The sequence below is a fragment of the Entamoeba invadens genome (genome assembly GCF_000330505.1).
Source record: "Entamoeba invadens IP1 unplaced genomic scaffold scaff_1105074725183, whole genome shotgun sequence".
In the NCBI taxonomy this organism is placed as follows: Eukaryota; Evosea; order Mastigamoebida; family Endamoebidae; genus Entamoeba; species Entamoeba invadens.
Genome location: NW_004443692.1, coordinates 653,990 through 680,848, shown reverse-complemented (window position 1 = coordinate 680,848; position 26,859 = coordinate 653,990). Strand labels below are relative to the sequence as shown.

General features: G+C 33.3%; 11 protein-coding genes across 11 annotated transcripts; 3 read left to right on the top strand and 8 right to left on the bottom strand.

Moving 5' to 3' along the window:
- Positions 1 to 1,522: 1,522 nt before the first annotated feature.
- EIN_182460 (ras, putative) lies at positions 1,523 to 2,242 on the bottom strand (the record flags this gene model as incomplete). The annotated part of the gene is made up of 1 exon (XM_004260742.1): positions 1,523 to 2,242. One exon carries the CDS (start codon positions 2,240 to 2,242, stop codon positions 1,523 to 1,525), a length of 720 nt encoding a protein of 239 aa, XP_004260790.1.
- Positions 2,243 to 5,556: 3,314 nt separating this feature from the next.
- Positions 5,557 to 7,200, bottom strand: EIN_182450 (hypothetical protein; the record flags this gene model as incomplete). The annotated part of the gene is made up of 1 exon (XM_004260741.1): positions 5,557 to 7,200. The coding sequence occupies one exon, from the start codon at positions 7,198 to 7,200 to the stop codon at positions 5,557 to 5,559; it is 1,644 nt and encodes a 547-aa protein (XP_004260789.1).
- A 320-nt stretch (positions 7,201 to 7,520) lies between these two features.
- On the bottom strand, positions 7,521 to 9,178 carry EIN_182440 (hypothetical protein; the record flags this gene model as incomplete). Its single annotated transcript, XM_004260740.1, has 2 exons — positions 7,521 to 9,052; positions 9,115 to 9,178. 2 exons carry the CDS (start codon positions 9,176 to 9,178, stop codon positions 7,521 to 7,523), a joined length of 1,596 nt encoding a protein of 531 aa, XP_004260788.1.
- Positions 9,179 to 13,907: 4,729 nt separating this feature from the next.
- EIN_182430 (hypothetical protein) lies at positions 13,908 to 15,506 on the bottom strand (the record flags this gene model as incomplete). Its single annotated transcript, XM_004260739.1, has 2 exons — positions 13,908 to 15,039; positions 15,250 to 15,506. 2 exons carry the CDS (start codon positions 15,504 to 15,506, stop codon positions 13,908 to 13,910), a joined length of 1,389 nt encoding a protein of 462 aa, XP_004260787.1.
- An 84-nt stretch (positions 15,507 to 15,590) lies between these two features.
- On the bottom strand, positions 15,591 to 18,281 carry EIN_182420 (neurofilament medium polypeptide, putative; the record flags this gene model as incomplete). The annotated part of the gene is made up of 1 exon (XM_004260738.1): positions 15,591 to 18,281. The coding sequence occupies one exon, from the start codon at positions 18,279 to 18,281 to the stop codon at positions 15,591 to 15,593; it is 2,691 nt and encodes an 896-aa protein (XP_004260786.1).
- Positions 18,282 to 18,947: 666 nt separating this feature from the next.
- Positions 18,948 to 19,628, top strand: EIN_182410 (hypothetical protein; the record flags this gene model as incomplete). Its single annotated transcript, XM_004260737.1, has 1 exon — positions 18,948 to 19,628. The coding sequence occupies one exon, from the start codon at positions 18,948 to 18,950 to the stop codon at positions 19,626 to 19,628; it is 681 nt and encodes a 226-aa protein (XP_004260785.1).
- A 43-nt stretch (positions 19,629 to 19,671) lies between these two features.
- EIN_182400 (Rho GTPase-activating protein, putative) lies at positions 19,672 to 21,130 on the bottom strand (the record flags this gene model as incomplete). The annotated part of the gene is made up of 3 exons (XM_004260736.1): positions 19,672 to 20,799; positions 20,852 to 20,965; positions 21,023 to 21,130. 3 exons carry the CDS (start codon positions 21,128 to 21,130, stop codon positions 19,672 to 19,674), a joined length of 1,350 nt encoding a protein of 449 aa, XP_004260784.1.
- A 941-nt stretch (positions 21,131 to 22,071) lies between these two features.
- EIN_182390 (replication factor A 1, rfa1, putative) lies at positions 22,072 to 23,454 on the top strand (the record flags this gene model as incomplete). The annotated part of the gene is made up of 1 exon (XM_004260735.1): positions 22,072 to 23,454. One exon carries the CDS (start codon positions 22,072 to 22,074, stop codon positions 23,452 to 23,454), a length of 1,383 nt encoding a protein of 460 aa, XP_004260783.1.
- Positions 23,455 to 23,510: 56 nt separating this feature from the next.
- On the top strand, positions 23,511 to 23,864 carry EIN_182380 (hypothetical protein; the record flags this gene model as incomplete). The annotated part of the gene is made up of 1 exon (XM_004260734.1): positions 23,511 to 23,864. The coding sequence occupies one exon, from the start codon at positions 23,511 to 23,513 to the stop codon at positions 23,862 to 23,864; it is 354 nt and encodes a 117-aa protein (XP_004260782.1).
- Positions 23,865 to 24,449: 585 nt separating this feature from the next.
- On the bottom strand, positions 24,450 to 25,045 carry EIN_182370 (acetyltransferase complex ard1 subunit, putative; the record flags this gene model as incomplete). The annotated part of the gene is made up of 2 exons (XM_004260733.1): positions 24,450 to 24,810; positions 24,864 to 25,045. The coding sequence occupies 2 exons, from the start codon at positions 25,043 to 25,045 to the stop codon at positions 24,450 to 24,452; spliced, it is 543 nt and encodes a 180-aa protein (XP_004260781.1).
- A 159-nt stretch (positions 25,046 to 25,204) lies between these two features.
- On the bottom strand, positions 25,205 to 26,859 carry EIN_182360 (hypothetical protein; the record flags this gene model as incomplete). Its single annotated transcript, XM_004260732.1, has 1 exon — positions 25,205 to 26,859. A coding segment is annotated over one exon (1,655 nt), but the record flags the coding sequence as incomplete, so codon positions are not given.

Genomic DNA, 26,859 nt, shown 5'->3' with positions numbered 1-26,859 from the left:
GGTAAGTGGCCAATTATGGAATGGGGTTTTGACAAAACTTTTTCAAAGATATTTTCAAAAATCCAGGACTTCTCGATCCAAAAATTTTTCTTTAAAATAACAAAAACACCCTGGGTTTATACCAACACAAAACATTGGCACAAATATTAAGGTGGATTTCGAAAAGCGACCTTCAATGTTTAATAGTTTATTCTCAATTTGGTTATAATATAATTAATTATAATGAATTTCAAATAAATAGGATAATTACAAGGTCATTTAATGTACTCCACAAAGTTGATTGTTGATAAAGTAATTCTTTGGTTATTTTCGTCTTATTGTTCAAGTATTATTAAATTATTATTTGCAGTCATTATAACATCGAAAAACTTCATCTAAGAGTGGGTATGCCCTACTTATTGTAACGGGTCTTAGGTCTTGAAATCAAATTCATCATTGTCATTAACCGCTTGTATTAATATTTTTATTCAAATGAAAGCAAAAAGAAATGACCCAACACAAACGAATTTATATCAATGACGAGAACAAATAATAAAATAATGAATGTGAAAAAGGTGTTTTTGTAAAGGCATCTTTTAACTATTATTATAAAAAGCATTTTTTTATTCAAAATACCTGATAATTGGATAATGGCAGAAATTAATAACAATATCTAATATTTTTATTATAAATAATTTATCGTATTTAAAGTAACAACACCAGAGCCAATTTTGCTTTGTAATTAAAAAGAAATGGTTTATCACCAAAAGTAAAAATGACAAATATAACATGACTACCTTTTTTCAAAAAATATTAATATATATAAAAATTTGAAATAACAAAAAAATACCATCTGATACGTTTTAAATTAAGAACAATTCAAAACATATTTAAAGTGGGGAGCAATAAATATAGAGAATTTGATTATATTGTTCAACAAGTCTAGTATATTTATTAATTTATTTACAACACAATTTGTTTAATTATAGGGGTAATTCGAAGATGGTAAGTTTATGATATAATTAGAATCAAGAACCTTGTAAGTTTATTTCTTTGTTGTTTAGCCTAATATATACAAACTCTTATAGTCTTAACGCAGCAGTTCGAATAAAATTACTTTTTATTGTTTTTTTATAACTATGTTGTTAAAGGATAGTAATTAGTTTTAACGGCTCGGTGTTTGAAAATAATATAAAAATGACACTCATTACGAATCATTTTGAAAAAGTTAAATATATTTTTACATTCACTTGTTAAAAATGTGATGTAATTGTTTAAATGAGAGTTTATGACTTTAGTTACTAATATACCACTTCCTTTATCTGATAATTGATTTTATTTTTCTTTGTCGTTCTTAACTTATAAATCAATATAAGACACGTTTAAATCAAAATAAAGACATATAATTAATTTGAACCTTTACTAGAATGTTGTGTATTTGTTTCTTGTCTTAAAAGATATAATAAAGTGAAATATAAAGTAAATAACTAAACAACAAAACAAATAAAACACAAATTAACAGGGTTGTTGGAATGATACAGATTTAAAGCCGAGAGAAGGCGTCAACAAAAGAGGTTCTGATTTTCTTTTTAAAAGAGGCACACTTTGACATCTGTTCCTCTTCCTCTTTAAATTCCTCGTCAATAATAGGCTTTTCCAATCTGATAGCACGTCTTTTGCTGACTCCCTCTGTTTTATAATGGAATCTTTTTCTCGCAGAGCCTCTTGCAATCGTTTCAAAGAGATAATCGACCTTCAAGTTTTCTTTAGCAGACGTCTCATAATACGCAGCAGGGAATCTGTCACTGATTTTCTCAACAATTTCCTTTCCGTCTTGCATTGAGACCTCTCTGTTGTTGGTATCTATTTTGTTGGCTACTACCAAGAAAGATGGGTATACATTTACTTTCTTTGGACTTTTCACTTTTTTGTACTGGGCGATGGTTAGTTCAATACTCTTTTCAACGTTCTTGAACGAAAAGTAGTTGTCCACTGAATATACAAATACAAAGACTTCCGTCTTTTCAATAAACCTGTCTCTTAAAGGCTTGAACGAATCACCACTGGCGGTGTCAATGAGTTTCAAATTGATTTCTTTCCCATCCAAGTCAACAGTGGTGTTATAGAAGTCTTCAATGGTTGGTTCGTACTCTTTGACTTCTATACCTTGAACATATCTCTTGATAAGAGAAGTCTTGCCACAACCACATTCTCCAAAAAACGTGACGATTGTTGTATTCATCAATTGTTTATCCAGTTTCATAGTCTTGGCCAAAGATATATAGTGGCTAATCTTTTATTTTGGGACACCGTTTGTGTTTTTTGAACCCCGAGGTTTCCCCACCACCTAACTGCATTATAAATGTTATCTTAACCTTTAGAGTACAACCACCTTTTCAAATTCAACCCATAAGTGCGTTTTGCTTGTTAAAAATATATCATATGTCCACAATTTTGCAGGAATTTCAAAGGATGCTTCATTGGCTTATTAATAAGGAATGATACTTTTGGGAATGAAAAGACAAAGGCATTTTTTGGTAATTTGAAGTTATTATTCTTTAGTTTATAAAACCTGGTAATAAACCCGTTTTATGGTGTTTAACAGAAGCATTATATTACCAAACCATACGTTTTTACCATCAAGCTCCCATTAGTCTAAATTCTGTACAACAGTTTGCAGGGTGGTTAAAAACTCCGTCGAAAAAAGCCTTTTTAGGGAAGTATGGCATTTTTAGAACAGTATGAGCGAAGTCTAAAAATGTTTTAAAATGACGTTTTTCTTCCAAATTTGTCATTTTTTCTTCTTTAAAAAAAAACAAACTTCAAATCTCTGCGATTTCTATTTTTTGATTTTTCCTTTAAACAAAATTGCCTCTTTTTATTCGTATGATGTGTTTTGTAACAACTCTTGACCAAAACAATTCAATACCTTATAATTTAAATTATATTTTGTTGTAAATGAAACAAAAAAACAATAATAATCATAGTATTCTCTTAAAACCAAATGCAACTGTTTTATAACACTCAAAAAAATAAGAAATAATAATTGAAAAAAAGACAAAATTTGCAGTAGTGTCACGCTATAAAAAAATAAATATTTTGGGATTCTCATTTAAAAGTATTGCCATTGCTACCCACTCCTATTCTTAAAAAAAAAAATATTTCTTATAAATATTTTATGGGTATTAAAACACAAGATATCCATAAATGATCTTTTATTATTTGCCGTTGAACTGTGGATAATAAGACTGAACAATGCAAAAATGTAGCCATTGGTACGTTAAAACGGGAACTTTTTATTTTTTGGAAGGCCACAAACCCTGATTTGAAACTTAATGCCGATAATCTCCATTTTGACCCCATACACAAAGTTCAAGAATTATATATTCATTGTATTTGTTGTTATAATTTAATTATAATTTGAAAACAGGTATAATTATTCTTAAAATAATAACACGTTATTTTAAGAAAAATATTAACCAAAAAGCCGTTTTTTTGAAAAAGATTTCAAACCAAAAAATATAGTAAAAATAGTATTATAATTTACTATTCAAAACTCATTTTTTTATTTCATTCAAATGTTTTTCTGATATAAAGATTATGATTTAACTTTTTTATAATACTTTTTGTTAAAATGTTTATGAACAAAATAAAACTTATAATTTCATGAAAAAATTGCTACAATTAATAGTTAATTGTCTTAATTAAAAATCATTAAATTTTTATTATTTTTACTAAATAAAAATAATTTACGTTGACCTTTTTATTGTTTTTTTAATTATAAACAACTATAAATAGTTATAAACAATGTAAATTAATTAAAACTACTTAAGATCTTTCGTTAATTTAAATTTAGAAAGATTATGATATTTTTATTATTATAATAATCCAAAAATAAAACAAAAAAAGTTGTTTTTTTTTGTTTTTGAGGTTGGCAAATTTTAACTATTAATAGACTGTTATTATTTTTATAAGTTATTATAACTTATTATACTATTTTTTTATTATAATAATAACAACTATTAACCACAGATGCTATTGTGAAATACATTATCAAAAAGTTTTATTTCTTGTTATGTTAATCATTTGTTTGACAATGATAAGTTCATTGTACACCATCAAGAGATTATACTATCATGTTTTAAGCAAACAACCAATGGGTGTAGTTTCGCTATGGGTTAGATGATCTGACTTTTTTAAAAAACAATTTATCAAAAAATTCAACTAAACTTTTCATTACATCTGAGTTAGATACATTTTTGATTTCAAATTGTTTGAACTTTTGTGAAAAAGTAATTAAAGCCACTTTTCAACACCATTCAAATTACAACAATAAAGTTGTAATGTCTAATTAAAGTTGTCTTAATGCATTGACGTTAATTTCGTTCGAAAAAATAGTTAAAAAGAATCAAAACAAACTGCATTACATTACCAGTTACAACAGAAAAGTGTTATGTTTCTTTTTGGTCAAAAGAAAAAACAATAATTAGCTTACTTAACTTCGACACCATTAATTAGCGTGTTAGTCTAATATAACCGTTAGTCATACAATTAATAATTCCAAAAATTCATCCAAAACCAATTGTGTAAAACGAATATTACACATACTTTTAAATATGTTTTTTCATCTCAATTGTATAGTTTTGTAACTAAGATAATGTTGAATAATTGAAATGTAAAGAACCAAAATACAAACTATATGATAAATAACACAATCATTTAAGACTCTTCTTTTTCATATTGTACTTCTCTTGACTTATCGACTTGAACGCTTGTGTTTGTGTGTCTTCCCAGTTTCTCCCAAATTCCCTTGTCCGCACAAACTCTTTCCATCCGGTCCTATTTTTTAATTCATTTCTCTTTAATTATATACACTAACAACAATAAAAAAACAAACACCTTGTCTATATTGAAATCAGCCCATATGTTGGTGTCAACTTTTTCCTCAATTTCTATAACTGGATTCATCTCGACTATTTCATCATTTTGAAATTGCTCATCTTCCCAAAAACCTTCCTCTTCAATAGGTTCCTCGGTTTGTTGATTTTTAAAAAGGTCCAATAGTGACATGTAAATAAACCCTAAATTAATAGTTCTTTTAACTACAAAAAAACATTTTTTTATTAATTATTTTTTCTTTTTTAATTATGTTCAAATAGTAAATATTATCATTGTTTGTTATTCAAAATAGAACAAATTTATTACAACATTGAAGACTCTGTCTTCAATGAACAATGTATGTTCAATGTGATTTTTTAATAATCGACAGTTATTATTTTTATATTAAAAACTACAATTAAAAATAAAATCAGTGTTTAATTGAATTTTCTGATAATATAAAACATATTAAGCATTAAATGACTATTCAAAGATATGTTTTGGTCTTGAACATTCACTTTTTGTTTAGTTTAATTCAGAAAGGTGTTTTAATAACATCAAACACACAAAATATCTTATTTACATTTCAAATTTTAACATTTTTTTAATGCGATATAAATTTTAATATCTTTTTAACATTTAAAATTATTAATTTTATCGCATCGTGAATTTAAAACAATAAAATTCGAAAGCAATTGTTTATTTAGGGACAAACTCTTCCCACTCGAAATTCCACACCTTCACAACACCATCAGTTCCCCAGTTCCAGTTATGTGATGGGAATGTATTGAAATCAAGTACCTCTTGGTCGTCATGAGTTGGTCCAGCTTCAACGTGGAATCGGAGTTTATCAAATCCGGCCTTCTCACAAATTTTTGCGTCCATCTGACCGAATGGGAGTGCTCCAATAGCTTGGTCTCTCAAGTCGTACCTTGCTCCAATAGCCGCACCGGAGTCTTTAATTCCGTCTGGAGTGACTGAGTTGATGTCATCTTGCCATTTGTTGTACTTCATCATCTTCTTCATCGCATCCATATCGTTAACAGCTGGTGCATTTGCTCTAAAAATGTTAGCTCTGCAGCATTCCGTTGGTGAGTTCCAGAATTTGTCTTTTGGTGTTTGCGCGTGTTCCATCAAGTTACTCATATCGATGGTTTCTTGAATTGCCGGCAAATTGTATGACCCGAAGTACCCTGTTTCCTCCAGGCTTTTTGAGAAGTCTTGGAAATACATATACCCTGGCAATTGTTCCGATACAGTGAAAGTCTTCTCTGGTATTCCGTCCTCGACGCTATTCAACAAATCATAATCAACCACAATCCACTGGTTGTTGTATGTTCCCGAGTTTTCTTTTTTAAATGATTCAAAGAAGTCATCTCCGTTATCAGAATGTCTAACGGCGACAACAATTCTTAACCAATCGAGAATAGTCTCCGGGACAATGAATTTATTCAAGTCCGTGTTGAAGTTCGAAAACGTCGTTTCAAAGATCGCCAAGTTATTCGACGTCATGTAGAAATCGTCAAATGAAAACACAAACCCAGGGTATGACGAGAATGAGACTTCCTTCGCAGACAAATAGTCCGAACTCAGTTGGATATTAAAGTACTTCATCACACGAGTCATAGCTCCGTAGTAGAACCAAGCAGCTTGAGAAACATAAATATCATGTTTGTCTTTGACGTACTTCACAAGACCAGAGCACTTCGTTCTCATTTTCCATTGCAAGTGGAATGCGTTTGAATCATTTGCGTATTTCTTGTACCACATTTCTCTCACAACACCATCATCACCAGGAAGAACTGCAGTTAAATCTAACAAGTCACCATAACTCTCATAGAAGAACATATCAAAGAAGGTCATTTGTTTGTCCAATGAGACAGCCAAATTATGACCCGCTGTTATCCCTCTCACTTGTTCCATTACTAAGTCGACACTTGTCCAATAAGCGTCTCCTGCATTGTCTTCAATCTTCTTATTGATGTAATCAATGTTACTTTGAATGTAGTTGTAAAGAGACTTTGGGTATGGTTTATTATCTAAATAATGACCTATATACCACGTGTCCATATTCGATTGATGATTATTAATATCATAAGCAGAGAAATAACCATCAGCAAAGCCTGTAGCAAACATTTGCTCTTTGTCGCTATACTTTTTGTTGGTTGTTATACGAAGCTCAGTATACCCTTGTTCGTTCCGTGTGTATTTGTACGACGCTACAGCTACAGCCTCGGGATCGTTGACTCTGGATATCGTCCACTTATCATCCGTGTGATACACTGATATCGTCCGCTGTTTAGCGGCCATACAAATGGCTACAAAACTTAATAAGACAAACATGCTTTTTCAGTTCTACGAGTTTTCTATTCAACCCGATTTTTTCTTCTTTCTTTTTCAATCCAATTGTTTCCCCGTTTTCTCTTCGTTCTTCTCGCCTTCCAGTTTATAGTAAAGTATAACTTTTTTATTATAATTATATGGTTTCAGCCTTTTCAAATATTTTGAGTCAAATTCGTTTTTATTTGAAAATTTAATTATTAAAAACATATGAAAATGAACATAAAAAAAACAAAAAAATTAATAATTAAAATATGATTAATTAATCATAAGTAAACAAAACACTTCTCAATAGTAAAAATTTAAAACAATATAGAAATTGTCTAGTTCGCCATTTTTCTTTCATTTGCAAGCTTCTTGAGGTATTGCACTCTTTCGATACACTGTTTTTTAGTTTTCCCAGTAACTTTTAGTGCAATTTTATCCCATTTGTCAGACCCTTTATACCCAGCGAGTTCTTTGATTGCGTTTTGTAAAGCAATTTGTTGTTCTTTTTCCCATTCGAGAACCTCTTCTTTTTGTTCCTCTTTGCTATGCATTTTTGCATTCAAAGCCTTTGCATATTCGATGACTTGGAATTCGTTTTTTGTTTTCATATACATTGCAATTCTGCCGTATCTCCTCTCCGTGCCTTGTGGATATTTTTTGCACCCCTTTTTGAACAACTCGACGTCTGCGGAACTCCACTCGTCCAAGACATTTCTCGAGAGATATTTCTCTTCGTCCGCTTTCTTTTTCTTGATATATTCATCCACTTTTTTCACTACAAATTCGATCACAGACTTCTCTTGCATTTGAACTAATGTGTGCAGTTCACCTTCTTCAAATTGAACAACAACGTTATTCAATGCCCAATTCAATTCTTCGGGGACTTTTCGACTCTTTAAAACTATCGTTTCAATCTGCTCGCGCGCGCGAAGCTTCTCTTTCTCGGCTTCTTCTTTCTGTCGTTGTTCTTCTTCAAGTATCCGTTTTCTTTCATTCTCAAGAGCAATTCGTTCCAACTCGCGCTGTCGTAGTAACTCCTTCTTGCGATCACTCTTCTCCTTTTTAAGCCGTTCTCGCTCTTCGATTTCGCGTTGCTTCATTTTGATGACTCGGGGGTCTTTCTTGTGCGCTAATTCAGCAAGTCGCCATATCCGTTTAGCTTCCTCTTTACGGAGTTTAGTCGTCTTCTTTTCATTTTCTTTGTTCATCCACCGCCGCTCTTCTCGACACGTTGCCTCATCAATGTCATACATCTCCTCCGGTGCCATTTCTCTCCACGTCTTAAATCCATACCAAAAGTTGTAGAAGGAAATCACTTCGGCGTCTGTCGTTAAGTCGTCGCCAAGTTGTGGGACGGGTTTGATCAACGACCACTTCGAATTCTTCTTGAAAACGGCACCAAACACTGCGTAAAAGTCCTTTTCAGAATACGTTTTGTCTGAAGGAATTGTGTCGTCTGTATCATCAGTGCTATCATATGCTTTTCTCTTATCAGGACTCGAGAGAATCGCGTAAGCCTCGTGAAGTTGTTTAAACATAGTATCATCCCCTCCATTCTTGTCTGGATGATGAATCAAACACATCTTCTTGTAAGCTTGACGAATGTCATCTTCTGTTGCTTCATATCTGACGGTACCTAACCCTAAAAGCCCATAATAATCACCTTTTGCAATATTTTTCACATGGGGCTTGAATTTACGACTAAAATCTGAGTCACCTGCCTTCTTCTCGTCATTTTCGGAAATGGAAACATCACTCGAAAGTGGCGAGGGACTCGGGGAATAACTCGGGTTAATATACTGTTGGCATTTTTCCTCGTAACAACGCCCAGCTCGCTCAACCCGCCACTCTATTTTATATGCGGCCACTTATCGTGAAATTCGTTTTAAAAAGATGAAAAAATATATAATTGGGTATTTATAAGCAAACAAGTGAGTGAAGAAACTACTTCTTCCCCTGAGAAATCAAAAGGTACTGCGCAAATGTAACGCATTCAACTGATTTTTAATTATTATTATTTTTTTAGGGTTTCACATTTTTAAACTTATTTCAGTTCTCAGTTTTACATCAAAATTTACAACAAACTTTATTTTTTTGTATTTATATTGTTAAAAAATGATTTAAGGCGATCACAGTGAATTTGATAATCATCATGAAGTGTGAAAATCACTATGAAAATAAAAAATCACAGTGAATTTTGAACTCTATTTATATGGTGATGATTTTAAAAATATAACAAAGAAAAAAATTAATTTCACTATACACGATGATGATTTTTAATAATAACTATATTTTTTACTAATTAAGAAACAAACATATTTTTATTTATTAAATTAATGATATATAGTATATATTGTTTGTACGCTTAAATCTGGCATAAATGAATTTAGGAAACCCGCATTCGTTTTTTTCTTTTTTCTTTTTTTTACAATCTTCTACTAAAAATACGTTTTTGCTTTATAAACAACAGACAATTGACAGACATCGTGCTGCAGCAATTGGAGATGTTTGTGATGCAAGGAATTTGGAAATTGAATTGAGAAACTTGGAAACTCAACATGAAAGAGAAGTTGTACACATTAATGCAGAAACCACAAATCCACTTGTTGATAAAATTGATGGTGTGGTATTCATAGAATTGATACAAAATGCATTTTCTGTTGTGTCAGAACAAAACTGTACCTATTATCACGTTCACACGTTGAAAGTTGCTTTTTGTTGTACTCTTGAAATGACACTAAAAAACGACGATCAATTTACACACGATGTTGAGATAACCGATCCTGTATTATCTGCAATTATTGATTCATATTGTGATAATTGATTATTTTCGAAATGACAATTAAAACTTTTTATTACCAAACTTTTTTGTAAATTGTGTTTTGCTTTTTAGAACAAAAATGGGGTTTTCCAATATGCCAGATTTAAGCTTACAAACAATATAATCAAAATATATTTATTATTTTGCAATCGAAAGATTATTTCTTATTTTTAAAAAATAAAGAAATAAAAATAATTATTTTTACAAATATATATAAAAACCGCAATTGAGTTGTGTGAAGGGGGAATTTGTATTGATTGATGGAAAAGCGTTTCCGTTGATCTTGCGGAGACTTTGGATACATCTCCGTAGCTAGTTAGTTACAATTAACACAACAATGAAAGTCCTCCGCTATTTTTTATTAAAACTTTTTTGTTAAAAAAAAACGTGAAAAAATTTGAAATAGTATATTCAATCGTAAATAATCTACAATACAAAATCATCATCTATAAATAAAATGTGCATTTTTCATCATCTAAATATAGAACAATTAACATAAAAAAAGAAAAAAAAACACAATGTACTAATAATTTGTATTATTATATATAATATCGTAATAGTACACCATTCATAATCATTTATTATTTCATTTAAATTATTGATTATAACATGTTTATCACATTTATCGATTGTAACACCAACAATAAAAAATCGAATAGTCAATAACAATGTTTGATTGTTATCACAATTTGTTGTTTTTGCTATTCATCATAAATTGATTGTTAAAATATTTGATGTAACTAAATTTTTATTGTTCGACATTTTATTATAAAATATCATATAAACAAGTGACAGAGCTTGAAACAATGATATAACATCAATACATTAACGGTTTTAACATTTTTTAATGTGAATTATTATTGAATAATAGTAAAAATATTTATTGATATTTTAAACTAAATTTGAACAAGAATTTGTGTTGTTTAAATTAAATATCAGTTTATTAATTGTAAAAATTGATATTTATTTACAAATCCTTGAAATAACAATCATTTTATCAAAAATTACAATATACAAAAATAATACATATATTCCAATTATGAATAAACATTCAAAATAAGTTTTATATACTTTTTAATGAAACAGAATCAAATCTATTTGAAAAACACTCAAAATGGTTGTATCGTAATATAACAAGCTTAAATATTCATTTTCTTGATTGAAATAACACGAGAATGATATAAACATAAATTACAAGCAATATAAATTTGATTAAAAATTTAAATTTATCTTATTTTTTGTTATTAATGTTTACGAACAAATACAAAAAACTTTCAATGAATTTGTGAATTATCAGAATTGTTTATTAAAAAAACAAACATAACCTATCTTTAACAATATAGTTTGAAATACAAATACAACACCTTTGAAAACTGTTTTAATATTGTTTTAATTTTGAACAAATACATGTACGTATTGTGTATTAAAAAAAATAATGTCAATTAAACACAATAAACATACTATCAAAAAATAACAAATTTATCAATAATTGGGTACTTTTGACAATTCATATTAAAGTATGTTTATCTGTAAACAATTGATTATTTAACAAATAAATTTAAAAATGGTTAAGTGTTAACTGTATCAAGCGTGTCAAGTTTCTTCAAAATAAGTTTACGTTTATTGATCAAATTACAAATGTTGTAATAATTTAAATGATATAATAAATGATTATGAATGGTGTACTATTACGATATTATATATAATAATACAAATTATTAGTACATTGTGTTTTTTTTTCTTTTTTTATGTTAATTGTTCTATATTTAGATGATGAAAAATGCACATTTTATTTATAGATGATGATTTTGTATTGTAGATTATTTACGATTGAATATACTATTTCAAATTTTTTCACGTTTTTTTTTAACAAAAAAGTTTTAATAAAAAATAGCGGAGGACTTTCATTGTTGTGTTAATTGTAACTAACTAGCTACGGAGATGTATCCAAAGTCTCCGCAAGATCAACGGAAACGCTTTTCCATCAATCAATACAAATTCCCCCTTCACACAACTCAATTGCGGTTTTTATATATATTTGTAAAAATAATTATTTGAACTATATAATTTAGTAAATATATTAAACTTTTTATTAAAAAAATAACAATAATTATTTTTTTAACAGAAAACGTTAAGAAACTGATTCAAAATATAAAATATTATTTTGCAATTATTTTGTTTTTTATATTTGGAGCAAAGTATGTTGTATTTTTATAAGGTTAAAAATTATTTTCTAAATTTTTCATTTTTAATAATAATCGTTCTATATTTATTTCCTGAGTAAAAAAGCCAAAATAATCAACATAAATAGATTCACCGTGATCGCCTTTAAACATGCTAAAATTGAGTTTTTGAACACGTTAACGCTTTAAATAACATTGAACAAAATTCAAATGGTCTAAAAATCGGGAAATCTAGAGTTTATTTAATAAATTTCCGTTTTTTTTAGAGTTTATATTATGTGCATAAACAATACACAAGCCAAAAAAGGAAAATCATCGAAATTTTGATTAATATCCCTAAAAACAGGTCAAAACAAAAATAAGGGCGTTATTTTAAGTGTTAAATGTATTAGTTTGTAAATTTAACTAAATAACAAATTACATTAGAATTAATGTAATTAATATATAAGCCCAATGCTCAAGCTGTTCTGTGGAACATTTCATGAAACTTCTGGGACTTCTTCTCTTTGTACAAGGACTTTGCCTGCTCAAGGTCGTTCTGCTTGGTGTGGATTTCGTTCAACAAAAGGTCCTTCTCGTCAGCAGGAACGTTGTTCTTCTCAAAGACTTTCTTTTTCTTCTCAAGCATATGAATCTCGTTCTTCAAATTCTGGTATTTAAGCTTGCTGTCATAGTAGTCGAGTTTGGTTTGCCCCTTCTCGGTGATGTGCTCTTCAGTGGCTGCTTGCTGATTCTGTGTTTCGGTCATTTTTGAATATTTTCCATCCATTTTTCAGCCCTTTATGCGCTCTGTTTCTGGCTTTCTCTCTCATTCTCTCACTTTTGCGATCACGCTTTAGATTTTGAAAAAAAAATTTTTATAAAATCAATAACATTTTAATAACATTTTATTTTTTGTTATACATAACATTTTATTTCTGAATGTTTTAACCCAAAACAAGACTTCAAAAAAAATATTTGAAGTAAAAAATAGTGAAATCTTTATTTTTGATTGGTCTTTCTAATTCCTCCGTCTTCTCGAATCGTCTTAAAGAAAAAAAAGATTCCTAAAAATGTTGAATCACTAAAAATAGGACTCGATATTAGAAAAAAAATTATAAATAATAGTTTACAATAAAATCACATTAAAAAAACATCAAAACCAAGAAAAAAAATTGGGATAAAAGCTTTTAAAAAAATCAAAAAATTACATGACCTGCAGAGCCAATTTACTTCCATCGTTCAACACGCTCCAAATTGGCACTCCGGTTATGACCCTCCCCACAGGCTATAACTTGAACTACTACTTTGTAGCGCCGACAATTCCCATCCCCCAGAAAGAGAATCTCGGCTTCTCATTTTCTTTTTCAGAAAGTGACTCCTCAGACTTCGAGGAGCTCGACACCTTTATTTCAGGCTCTTACGACGTTTGAATAGTTTATTATAGCACCTAATATATTTTATATCTTACATTTTACTCTCTTCTGTTTTTTCCTTCCACAATTGTCAATCTCGTCTTTCATTCGTTCTTTCACTTTTTCTATTGCCACTTGTTTTTTTGTTTTTATTCTTTTTACTTGTTTTTCTGGTAATGTTATAATTTATTTACTAATTGGTACAATATTTATTTTTGAAACAACACGTGTATTCTAAGTCGCTATTTTGCATCTTCAATTGAAAACAAATAAATTAACAAATTAAAAAAATTTGTAATTTTTTCTTATTTTTTGTTATCATCTCTAATAATTGAATTTACTAATATTAATATAATAAATGTTAATTGATAAAATATAGTACGTTAAATAATTAATTATAATTAAAAAGAAAATGACAGAGATGATGATCAGCGAAGTTGTGAAATACTTGTAGCTCATGTCTCCCTCAACATAATCAACAATCATATCGAGTGTATTGGCGTCTGTTACAACGTTTGAAAGAACCACTTTTATGACTGGTCCATCAAATAAGCCCAACAAATACTCCTCTATGTTGAGTTCAGTCGTTGTCCCATACGTATTTTTCAACAGATAAAATTTGGAAACTTTCGTTCCGACAGGAAATTTGACGACGATCTCATAAGAAACCACAGCAAGTGGATTTGTCGTGGTTATCAGCGGAATTTTGACACGTCTTACAATCTCGGAACTTCCATTCTGAGTATTTATATCTTCAGATTCAAGTGTGATGGAATGAGTAACCATTAAAGTGGCGGACCAGCCTCCAAAAAGTGGGTACCGTGGTGTGATAAATGCTACAGTGTACTCTCCTCGATAACTCACAGTAACTCCGTCTATAAGCCCTGTTGAGTCAAAAGCAGTTGCAGTTCCTTTCTTATCGTCCTTGAATTTCAGCATCATCTTATTGAACGTGATGCAGTCCTTTTCACTCTTTTCGTACTCCAATCGCACAAACCCACCTTTCACTTTCTCTCCACAGTTCTGCATTTCTATATATCGTTCCGTGACTTCAGCTAAATCATTTTTTATCATAACTTCCTTCTCGACCCGCTTCACTATAATTGGATCTATTCGACTATAAAAGTCGACATAAAAGTAATTGCTTGCACCTCCTTGGTACTCCTCAACCACAAATCTGACCATGTTGATATCATTCGTTTGTATAGTTTCATAGTACAATGAGTGTCCGATAATTTGCGACGACAAACACCTCACATCCATGATACACATATTAGTTTGGTATGGTGTCATGGGGCACAAATTCCCTTCAAACCTCATTCTATATTCCTCCCACATTTTTTTCGTTTGTCCTTTCTTTTTAACAAATCCAACATAATTCATTTCACATTTGATAACACCACTCCTTGCTGAAGGTATCTTGAGTTTCATTTCATCTTTAATAGCCCCAATCACTCTAAATCATTAATTATACCTTTCAATTGAACTCTAAACAATCAATTATAAAACTGTATATAAACTAAAATTAAGTTATATTTTCAATTTTTAGTCGATTAAATGAATAATTTCAAGCATTGAGTACAACCAAATGTATTACTATTAAATACTAATATGATTATCAATCGTATTCAAACCATATTCTTCTCTCGATGTAATAAAAACAAACAGTCTAATTGGTACATCCACACCTTTATGTTCTCCATTCCAAAATTCGCAACTAAAGAACCCTACCATTGCAGTTTCGTTCTTCCAAAAATTGAGGGTGTACTCTTCAATCGAAACATTCGATGAAAAGTCGATGGAGTATCTTAACACGGGATGAATCTTTTCTATATTCATCACACCCTCTATCATTTCGTTCACAACAACACCCTCGCTCATCTTCACAAATTCAAGTATCGCTAGAACTATAATACTCAACATGTTTTTTCAAGTTCCATTCCTCAAAAACTATATCAATCCCAAATCTAATTCCAACCAAATTAAACACCTTCCAACTCGATTATTTTAATCAATCAACTCTTCCATCACACTGGTAACTCTACTGCTACTTCTTTTCTCTCTTGTCACTCTCTTCTTTTCAAGAACCTCCTCCAATACACTTTGCACACTATGAACTCTTCTCTGTGTTGTCTTGTGGTGTTTCGCATGTCGAATTTCTTCCTTCTGTTCGTTAGGCTGCGGTTTCTTCTCATCTTTAACACAGATTTTCTCTTCTTCCTTTTCAACTTTCTCTTTCACTGCCTTCTTTTCTTCTTTCTCGTCTTCGAGCATTTCTTGGACGGAAAAGACTCTTCTTCTCTTCACTATTCTCTCTCTCCTCTTACTGTCTTTTCTCTGTAATTTATCGTATGCAGTTTGGAACCCACTAACTGAGTCTTCTTCGCCTTCATCCCCCAAAACATCTTCAAGTTGGGAATCAACATTATCAACAAAGAAACTGTCTTCTTGGTCAAGATATGCGTCATCCCCTTCGACCACTTCTTCTTCTCCCATCATCTTTCTTGCCATCTCTTTCGTGATTTCGTCACTCAATTTCGTCGCTTTCTTCTCAACAACATTCCCTTCCTCCTTCTCCTCAGCCTTTTCAGTTAGATTCTTCTGAATCGACTTCTCCTCTCTTTTCTCTTCTAAAACACTTTTGTGAACAATTTTCTCCGCAGGGCACGTGAGTTTCTCAACAGTCGATGCAAGTTGTGCCAACATTGCTGGCGCTTCATTCTTCGCTCGTTTCTCTTCAACAACTTCAGTTATTTTCTCTTCGACTTTCTCTTCACCTTTTTCAATGGAAAGTTCGCCGTTTTGAATCACTTCGGCGGGCTTTTCTTCTTCCATCTGTGTGGTCTTTTCCTTTTCTCCTTGAATTTCCATTGGAATTTTCACGTCCACTTTTTGTGGTTCTTCTTCCATCTTCTTATTCGCATCACACAAAGGAGTCGGAGCATTCTCTTGACCATCCTTTTCTTCCTTCCTTTCACTTTCAACACTGTTCATCGCAGCACATTTCTCTTTACCAATTGCCTCCCCTTTCTCCATCGCTTCAAATACAGCAGAATTGATTTCTGGTAGCGTTGAAAAAGTGACCGATGGCGCCGACTCTTCGGAAAGTGCATTGCACGCAATGAACGATTCAGACACACGCACCTTCATCGGAAGTTTCTTGTTCTCCTCCTCCGTCTCGTTTTGAATTTGTTTAATGATCTGTGAAACAACTGGATTATCAACAGGGCGTTCTTCCGGTATTAATGTCGTCTCTCCGTCTATATCAACTTCAATTGTCTTCTGTTTATCACACGAAAACATTTTCTCCATCCCCGTCGACTCCACTCTCTCCGGCGTTTTCGCTTCATTGTTTTGTTGTAAATTATTCTTTGGACTTTCTTCAATTGCCATTACTGTCGTTCCAGACACTTTACTGTTCTCATTTTGAATGTCAGGAATTTCGATATCAACCACTTGTGTCGTTACTTCAGCACTCTCTTTAAGAGGTTCAATTTCCATAGGAACCACCTCTTCAAGTTGCTTTTCTTCGAGTTGGTCTTTTTCTTGTTCAATTTCCATTGGGACGGTGTTCTGTTGCTCCACAACAATCTTCTCTTCTTTTGGAAGTTCATTGACTTGTTCGTCCATTTTAACTTCGACTTTTGGCGCTTCAACAACTTCGGTTGGTACAACGACACTCTCTTTGATATCTTCTTGGACACTTTGTTCGATGACAACAGAAGACTTCGGCGCTTTTGTAATAGAAAATCGAACGGGTTTTTCTTCCTTTTGTGTCAGGACAGGAGTTGCCGTTTTTTCAGGGACTTCTACTCGAGTTTCAACGTTCTCTTCTTTTTTAGTTTCATTTTTATCGACTTCAATGACTTCTTTTGTTTCAGGTTGAGTGGTTGCGGTATTGACTGGCATTGATGGTACAACATATGAGTTCCATATCGCTTCGACCTTTTCTATAATTTTGTTCCCAATAATTGGTTCGTGCTCATCATCAGTTATTTCGATGACGTCATGTTCTTCGACTTGTTGTTTAACATCTTTGACTTCTTTGACTTCTTTAGTTTGTTCCAAAGGATGTGACTCTTCCATTATAATCACGTTATCTGCTTGAACGGTAACTTGAGGGGGTTCAACTCCGATTTGTGGCGCCGTCTTTTCAGGGGCTTGAGTGATTGAGAACTTCACTTTCTTCTTTTCAGGTAAAGGAGGTGTAGTAGTTTCTTGTGGAACATTTACAGGGAGTTCGCTTTCTTTGTTCTCTTGAGGTATGACTTCCATTTGAGTGACAGGAGTGTCTTGAGTACCACATTTCTCCTCTTCTTTTTGAGTACCGCCTTGAATTAAGTCTTCCTTGGGTTGCTCCTCTTCCATCTTTGGATGAACAACTTCTTGAGGAGGTTCGATTTCCATTGGAAGCTTTTCTCCAATAACTGGAATGACTTTTTGAGTCTCAACTGGTTGTTGCGGAACAGTTGGTTGTGTTGAATTGGATTCGGCTTTGGCAACGTTCTTAACATCGGTTTCCGTGACAGTTTTGTTATCTCCATTTGGTTGGTGTGCTTGAATATGCGCGGGTTCTTCATCATTTTTACTTGTCGGATTCTCTTTGGAGGAGAGGACAAGACGGTTGTTTGCATTGTCTCCGCCTACCGTCGGTAAGCTCGCTTCGTTTCCCATTTTTTGAGGAATTTGTTGTTCCATTTTTTTTTGATGAAACTTTTTATTGTTGTACAAATTTCTTTGACTTTTTTGTAGCGGATTATTTCGGGGTTTTTCCCTTTAATCATTCCGTTTTTTGATTCGTTCGCTTTTTTTACTTTTATTGTGATACTATCAATTTACTATTAATGTCTAGTTTGTCATATCTTTTTAAAAATCACAAACTAAAAATGATTATCGTTTACCTCACAAAAATGTTTAAACATAAATTAAACTGAATTATTAATTAAACTATTTAAATAACCATTTAAATATGATTATTTATTTTTATTTTTTATTATTTGATGTTTTAATGTAATTTCTCCCGTTTTTTTATGTAAATAATAATTGAAAGGAAAATCTATACTTTTATAGTTACTTTTATTATTGATATGGTATTTGAAAACTGTGCTATTTTTTTTAATTCAGTGATATTGTCATATAATATGTTAAAAAAAGTAATTATATTAAGTTGTATACAACCTGAAAAACCTAAGTCAAAATCGCTGGTGTTTACTTCTTTTTCGAAAGGAACTCTATGAATGAATAATCGGGAATATCACATTCAGTTACTTCTTACATTTCAACTGTTTCAACTCGCTGAAAAAAAGAATGGCTGGATTAAAAAACACTTGATTTTGGAGAACTTGTTTTAATAAATCACAAAGTATGGAGGCGTGCCCCTTAGTACATCCACAAGACCAGCCCGAAGCTGTACCGGTCCAAGAACCAAAGGTCGACAAATTGCATCGCCTTTTGTTGTCACACATTCTGTTGGGTATAACTGCCGCGTTGTTTGGACTCGTCCACCTTCAAGAAGCCATTGCTGTGTTTATGGGGTATACATCACCAACCGCTACCGAGGTTGTCCTCACTACAAAACTTGTGTGTGCCGCGTTGACTTGTTTAATGGGGTTTCTTGCGTACAAGATGCGGTACAACACTGTCTTTGCGATATTGACAGGACTTTCTCTCTCATTGTACTCTGTATTTGTACACGAGAATACTCTCCTCATGATCAATTCCACAAACCAAGTTTCGTTTTTTGACATGCTTGGTGCATTTACGTGGATGGTATACTTTGCTGTCGAGGTGTTTGTCTTCGACACGCCAAAGTACTTGATGCACTTTCACTGTTCATTGTCAGTGTACCATGCACTGGTTCTTCTTTTTCTCATTTTTTCTAATCAAATTTCCACCCTTATCAGACTTTTCGTTTCGACACTTCTCAATCTCTCAATCTCGGTGATAGCGAATATATTAGCTCTTTGGGCTTTCTACCCAAGTTTCAGAGGTCCTTCACATACTCATTCCGCAACTGGACAACCTGAAAAGGCAAAGTCAGATTAAAACTTAACTAAAAATCAATTGACATATTTTTTATTGAATTATGTTACTCTTTCCACACATCTAAATAGTTTTGCATAAGAAATGCAAAAAATGTGTTGATGGTAGTAACCTTATGTATAGCTCCAGGACCGAGAGATTGCATGGGGTATATCGTCTGCCCAAAAATGGTTGAAATGTTCCCAGCAGTGATTCCCTTTCTTTGAGACGCAGTCAAAAGAATGTTAGCCAAATTGACTAATGAATTCAGAACTTTCTTATTTGGTTCGCACATTCCACCAATTATATCTCGTGTGTGATTTATCGGATTTGAAGTGTCAGAAAAGTTGTCATTTTTCCCAAAGATTGAAAAAACCTTCTCAGCTGTCTCATTTGGCAGAACGGGAGCATTTAAACTGAATAAAAATTCCTTCAATACATTGGCAACAACATGTGGGTCTTCACTCTGTGGAAACTCATACACCCTCCAATCATCAAACAGACTACACCATCTCTTAACTTCGGATGTGTTTGCACCAATTCGAAACAGCCCTTCAGTCGAAAGTAGTTCTGGTTTGCCGGAAAAGAATTGAATCACTGCCTCGATAACAACGGGAAGCGTTGAATAATTTTTGAAATTGATCTTTTCGATGTTTTGAAGGGAATTCCCAAAGAATTTTGTTGGGTTTGTTGTGTGTTCTAAAAGCACTTTCTTACTCACTGGAGAGTGAACCGGAGCAACGTCTTTGTAGAAGTCGGACACGTCTTTGATGATTTTGAGTCTTGAAATATCAAGAGAAACGTTAACAGAAATCTGTGTAGTAATACCAAAAAAGACGTAAAGCTTGTGGAAGTTGTCGAAGTACTTTTTGGGGAGGTACGAAAAAAACTTTGCAATAAAAGTTACTGGGAAAATTGCCTTTGAGTCGACAATGACGACAGAGTACTTTGATTTTACCAACTCATCCATTCGAGTGAAAACAAAGTGCGCCAATTGGATAAATGATTGGTCGTCCATCCCAAATGAAAACGGACACGTGTCCAAATTGAAAACAAATAATGGGCGATTTTTTCTGTCAACAGACGTGTAATTCAAGAACGACGACTTGTGGAGGGTCAGTTGAAATTTAGCAACTCGGGAAGGATTTTCGAGAAGTCGTTGATAGTCACAGTCGCTGTAATAAGTTCGTTTTTGCTAAAGGTCATTTATTGAGAACTTTTGTATTGGGTAATGAGAAATAGCAAACTCCAACACCAAACATGGAAAGTAGTTGATCATCAATTTCAATAACACTGTTAAAATTGTGATTGTCTGTTTCTAAAATGACTGGCGGTGACATGAATTCCGTCAGATGTGGTTTCTAAGTGTCAATTGTGTTTAGGCAGTGTGTGAAATGGTATAATGAAAGATTACAAACAACAATCAAAGCGGGTGGCTCCGGTGTCTTTTTGCTCGACTTCTTTGGTGTGAGTGCGCGGTTGATCGACTCAAAAGAGAAAAAGCGGCGATGTTCAACTTCTGCCATGGACTGTATATTTTGATATCAATGTTTTTTATTTTTACAATTGAAAAACCACAAATGCTTATAATTACCACCGACAAATCAATACAAAAAATTCTTTAAATATTATTATTATAGTTTTAAATAATAAAATATTATACTAATTATATATTATTTGTTTTATTTAGTTTTTAATACAATACTCGCAAAATAAATATTTCTTTACTTTTCAAATAAGTGTGAAAAAATGTATTAAAGTTATTAATTGTTTATTTTAATAAAGAACAAAAATTTTAAATTATCAAAAAAACAGTTTACATAATAACTGATTTAGGTTTGATTTATTTCTAATTTCTTTTCTTAAAATATAAAAAGACCTTTAATAAAAAGTATTTTTTATTATAATTAGTTATGAACTATAATATTATTATTATTTGTTTATTTAATTTATATTTTGTAAATAGAAAAGAATTTTCGAAAAAACAATAAAAAAACATTGAGTTTTGTTGTTTTTATTTAAAACAAATAATTATTCAAAAAATTATCATTTATAATATATTATAATTTAAACATTAGTTATTTTATTTTTAATATTGTATTATTAATTTATTATTCTTAATATATGGTTAATTTTAATTTGATTTTTAATATAAACAAGAATAGTAAAAATATTATCATATAATAGTTAATAAAAAAGTCTTTAAAAAAAATCAATAATTCTGATGTTTATTTACACCCGTGTTCACATGACGGGTATTTGAACATTAATCAATTTAGTCTCAAATAATTGACAATAACGGGATGATCCCCCAAACAAAAAAGATAAAAACCAAATAGAAACTTAAAAAAAAAATCCCGCAACTTAGCGGAAATACGACTCAAAATAAAAATGCATGAATTCCTCAAAATATGAAAAAGTGAAAAACCTTCCAAACCTAAAATTGATCTATGAAATCAACACAAATATGTCGAACAACCTTATTCCAGGTAAATTGAATGAACTTCTTCAAGCTCGTAAATTCACAACACAGTTCTGTGTTCAAGTATATGAAATCAAAACCGTTCCTACAAAGCAAGACATAGTGAAAGCAAAGGTCCACGATTCGAAGACGTCTATCACCGCCATCGTTCGATGTACTGGAACTGACGCAGTGAAGAATCTTAAAGAGTTCTCCATCATCAGAATTACTAACGCCGTCTTACACGTCCCCACCGATGAGTCGAAAACACTTGTGTTGGCTATTAACAACTTCGACACCGTCGACAAGACTCAAACTAAGATGCTTGGCGCAAACTTATTGAACGTCACAAAACTCAATCAAGTCAGCCAAGCACCACACGTCAGAGCGGGCGTCCCAACTTCACATTCCGCTGCTGTGCCGGCAGATTTGTCGAAAGCAAAAATCACGCCATTTGCGATGTTAACAGCAATGCAAAACAAGAGCACTATTAAAGGACGAGTCATTTCTAAACAAGACAAGTTCAAGTACGCAAAAGGAAATTTGTTCAACTTTGTGTTGCAAGACAAAGAAGGCGGTGAATTGCGGGCGACTGCTTTTAATGATATGTGCGACGCACTCTACGACACCATTCAAGTTGGGTCGACTTATTACATCTCGAAGGGCGAATTTAAGGTCCCCACCAATAAGAATTATCGAAGTGCAAAGATGATAGACGTTGATATGGTCGTGGGGAGGTACACCACTGTGCAGAAGGCTGAAGACGAGTTACCGGCGATTAGTTCAATTACTGCCATTTCAGACTTATTGACATCACCCGTTGACTCGTTGTATGATATTTGTGGGGTTTTAGTTCAAGTGAAAGACGAGGATCATTTGAAGAATGACAAAATACGACGATCCATTTTAGTGGCTGACCAGACGAAACACGTTGTGTCAATTAACTTCTGGGGAGAAGACGCTGCGATACCGGAAAGACTTGAACCCCTTAAGACATATGTCTTCAGACAAGTGCAATTGAGAGAGTTTAGGACAAGAAACATGAATTACAGTTCGAGGTCGTCGAGTATTATAGAGGGAGAACAAATAGCGAAGTACGACGAAACATCACTTGTCCACAAAATGTTGGACGAGAGCAAAACGTCGACGGGGGAGTACGTCTTTGACCGACCCACTTTCATCTATTTGGATGAAACTACAACAGCAGACTCAGTCCAAGGGACTAAGACTGAACAGTCGAAGCTCTTCAAATTAAGCAAATTTAATGAAGCGGTTTTGGCATCGGAGGAAGATATTAAGGGGAATGTATACGCGTACTTCACGTCGTTCAAAACGGACTCGACGTTCTATTACGTGTCATGTCCGTCGTGCAAAAGAAAGTCGATTTAGAAGCGACGCACTGCCAAAATTGTAATAAAGAGATTCAACCAATAAAGAGATTTATCATGAGAGCATCAATTGCGGATGCGAGTGGGACGGAGTGGATCACAATGTTTGATGAAGTGATGGTTGGACTGTTGGGGAAGACAGCAGACGAAATGGCCGACTTGAATGACAGCAACATCGACGAGTTTGATAAAATCTTTAAGGAGAAGCAATACGTGTTGTATCGAATGCACTTGCACGGGAAGAAAGAGACGTACGAAGGAGTCGATCGACTTCGGTTCACCGCCAATTTTGTCACGCCATTGTATCCGTCGACTTCGGATTTAACTGACTCCAAACAGCGAGACGATTTGGAGAAAGCGCTTGAGAGGATGTCTGGAGATATGAAAGATGTGATTTTGGGAGCTCATTAATTCTTTATTCTTGTTTTTCCATGTTTTTGAGTCAGGAATTTAATTTTTGAATGAAAGAGGAAGTAAAGAGGCAAGAGAATGTCTCTTTGGTTAATTTTAAATGGCGTGAAGAGTCTATTTCGACTGAAGAAGTAAACAGATAAAGAGTCAATCAAAATAGAACATATAGTATTATTTATAATAAAAATTCTAATACAAATACTAGATCAATTGTAAGAAAAAAAAGAGTCAATTGGCTCTCTTCTGGAAACGGTGGGCAAACTGCTTATGCATGAAGAAAGGAATGATGATACCACAACTGTTACTACTTTCTGTGATATGTCCACCACTTGCAGTGTATTACAGTAAAGGGTATTGTGCTGATTTTACAGCAAATATCATTCTGACGCTATTTGGGTACCTTCCCGGTGTACTCCATGCTATTATCACTGTATTTTAGGCTTGATATATACGGACTCTTTAAAAAGGAAAAGAATGGGCAATTGGCTTTATTGTCGATTGTATTAAAAATAGACCACTTTCATTAATTCAATTGAGTAGTGATTTTTGATATAAAAGAATAAAAAAGATCAAATGAGTTCACTCTTATTGCTCTTTAACAGGGGAAGGGTGCTTGTTTTTCCAATCGTCCAAAGTGACAGAGGACTCGTCTTTGTTGAAAAGATTATCGACAGTCAAGTTGTGTTGCATTACATACGCGTTTTCACCATCGGCATAGTACTTTTTCTCGGTACTCATTTTGACAAACCCCATCGTGTTTTGATACAAATGAATGGCGGCAACGTTACTCTCTCTCACGTGCAACGTGACGTACTCAGCAGAATATCCTTCTATCATCGCATTCTCCGCAGATCTCAATAATTTCGTTGCAACTCCAAGTCGTCGGTATGTCCTCAGAACGGAAATTGATGTCACATGGGCGAATGGAATTTTTGAGTCTTCGTCCCTTTGTGTGAGTTCAAACTATTCGCATATTAAAGCCAAACGATTCAAACAAACATCTTGATCAAAGCATATCCAACTACCTTCCCTTCGGCATTCTCCGCTAAAAATGTAAGGGTTGGCCAACTCATATTGTGGTAGTAATAGTACTTCAGTTGATAGTTTTCAGGCAAATTGTTCAAGTTCGTCTGCTGGATTTTGACAAGATCCTCGGGCAATGCCTGTCTAATGCTGATCATCTTTTTTTCAAGGGTTTTTTGTTCAAGTTCTTTGTTTTTGGAAGAAACGATAATATACTATACTTAACCTATTATTTTGAAGGTGTTCTGTTCCGAAAATAGAAAATACTTGATGCTATTGAAAAAATTATAAACGAACCATCAATATAATAGTTTCTCCTACTCGTAGAATCTCTTCTGGTATGGCTCGGGACCCATGAACTCTGGGAACGCTTCTTGTGTGTGTTTGGAACTTTCAACGTATTGATAGTCAAGACCGTCAACTTTATTGGCGGTGTAACTCTGGTCGTCCCATGTGATCGCAAAGTGAATAACGTCAAAGAAACCCCTGTACTTGATGCTCTTGTCCATGTACGCGTATGGCCAGATGTTGAACCCACAAAGGTCTTCCTTGTTTTTCAACGCCTCCATTTGATTCTGGACTGGCATGAACAAGAATTCGACATAGTCGAATGGGACGTCGTTCACACAAAACTCTTTCTGAATGGTAATATCGTTCTTGTTCACTCTGACCATGCAGAAGTTCACAAGGTTCGGGTTGATAGTACTTGGTGATTTGTGTGTCAAGAAGAAACGGGAGTTGTCGATATCGTCTTGGCTGCACAGCTCATCTGTGAACTGATTCAAGCAAGTGAACTCCATTGGTCTTCTGTAATTGGCGACATATTCATTCAAAAACGTTTCGTTCAAACAAGCAGACTTCTCGTCCACAATTGCAGCACCTTTCTTTTGTTCCTTGTAATCCTTTTTCACTCCATACTTAGTTGGTCCAGTTGCCAAATTTACACAAGAGTCCCAGTTTTGAATATTGTTGGCATTTGGGCAAATTGTTCTCTCGTCCCACTCGGAAATTTGTTGCATGATGTATTGTTGTGAGTGCGATCCTCTGTAGTAATTTCGCGGCGTGGGTGGGGGGTCGTCTCTTTTCACTTTTTTATCGGCAGTGTCAGCTTTGGCGTTTTTGGCAAATTTCGTCATGAATTTCTTCTCTTGTTCCTTGTCGTGGAAAATCCACTGTTTCTTTTCAGGCCAATACTCAGCTTCTAACCAACTGTTTCTGACAACAAACGCTCCCTTTGAACCGTCTTTGTTTGTGAACTCGTCGTTGTAACCGACAATGTTCATTGCGTGGCCTCCTTCAGACAAAGCCTGGTTATCTTCAATGAAAAACTCGCCGTCAGGGTTCATTTCGTGTTGATCAAGATAAAGGCACTCTTCGTTGGGGTTGTCTGGGCAACCGTCGATTTCTGAAACGAAGGCTCTAAGCATTGGGTGATCAGCGGATGGGATCGCGTATTTGCCAATGATCAAAGCTGAATCAAACCCGACTGGTTTTTGTGTTTTGTAAAGAAGCTTTTTGATGTCGGAAATGGTTCTCTTGGTGACGATGTTTGTTACGTTGAATTTCAAAGGATTCTTCTTCTGTTTCTCTTCTTTGTTTTCACATTCCCACTGTCCTTCGTTCTCCTCGGCATATGGGCACGCACTCTCGGGCAAGATCTTGTCATACAAATTGGTGAATGCGTACAACCACTCAACATACCCTCCTTCAGTTGAATTCAATAGTTTTTGCTTATCAGGGCACGCATCTTTGTGCTTTTCACACTCATTCATAACGTCAATGGCGTACGCCTGTGGCGACAATCTGACGTATTCATTTTCCTTCAAAAACCCTTTCTTAATACCGTTTTCTCTGTAAGACTGTTCGAGAAGTCCAATGGTGGCGAATGCCCAGCACGTGCCTCTGTCGTATTGACAGTACCTTGGCAGTTGGTAATTTGACAAATAGCTTGATGGCAACGATGAAGCTGTAA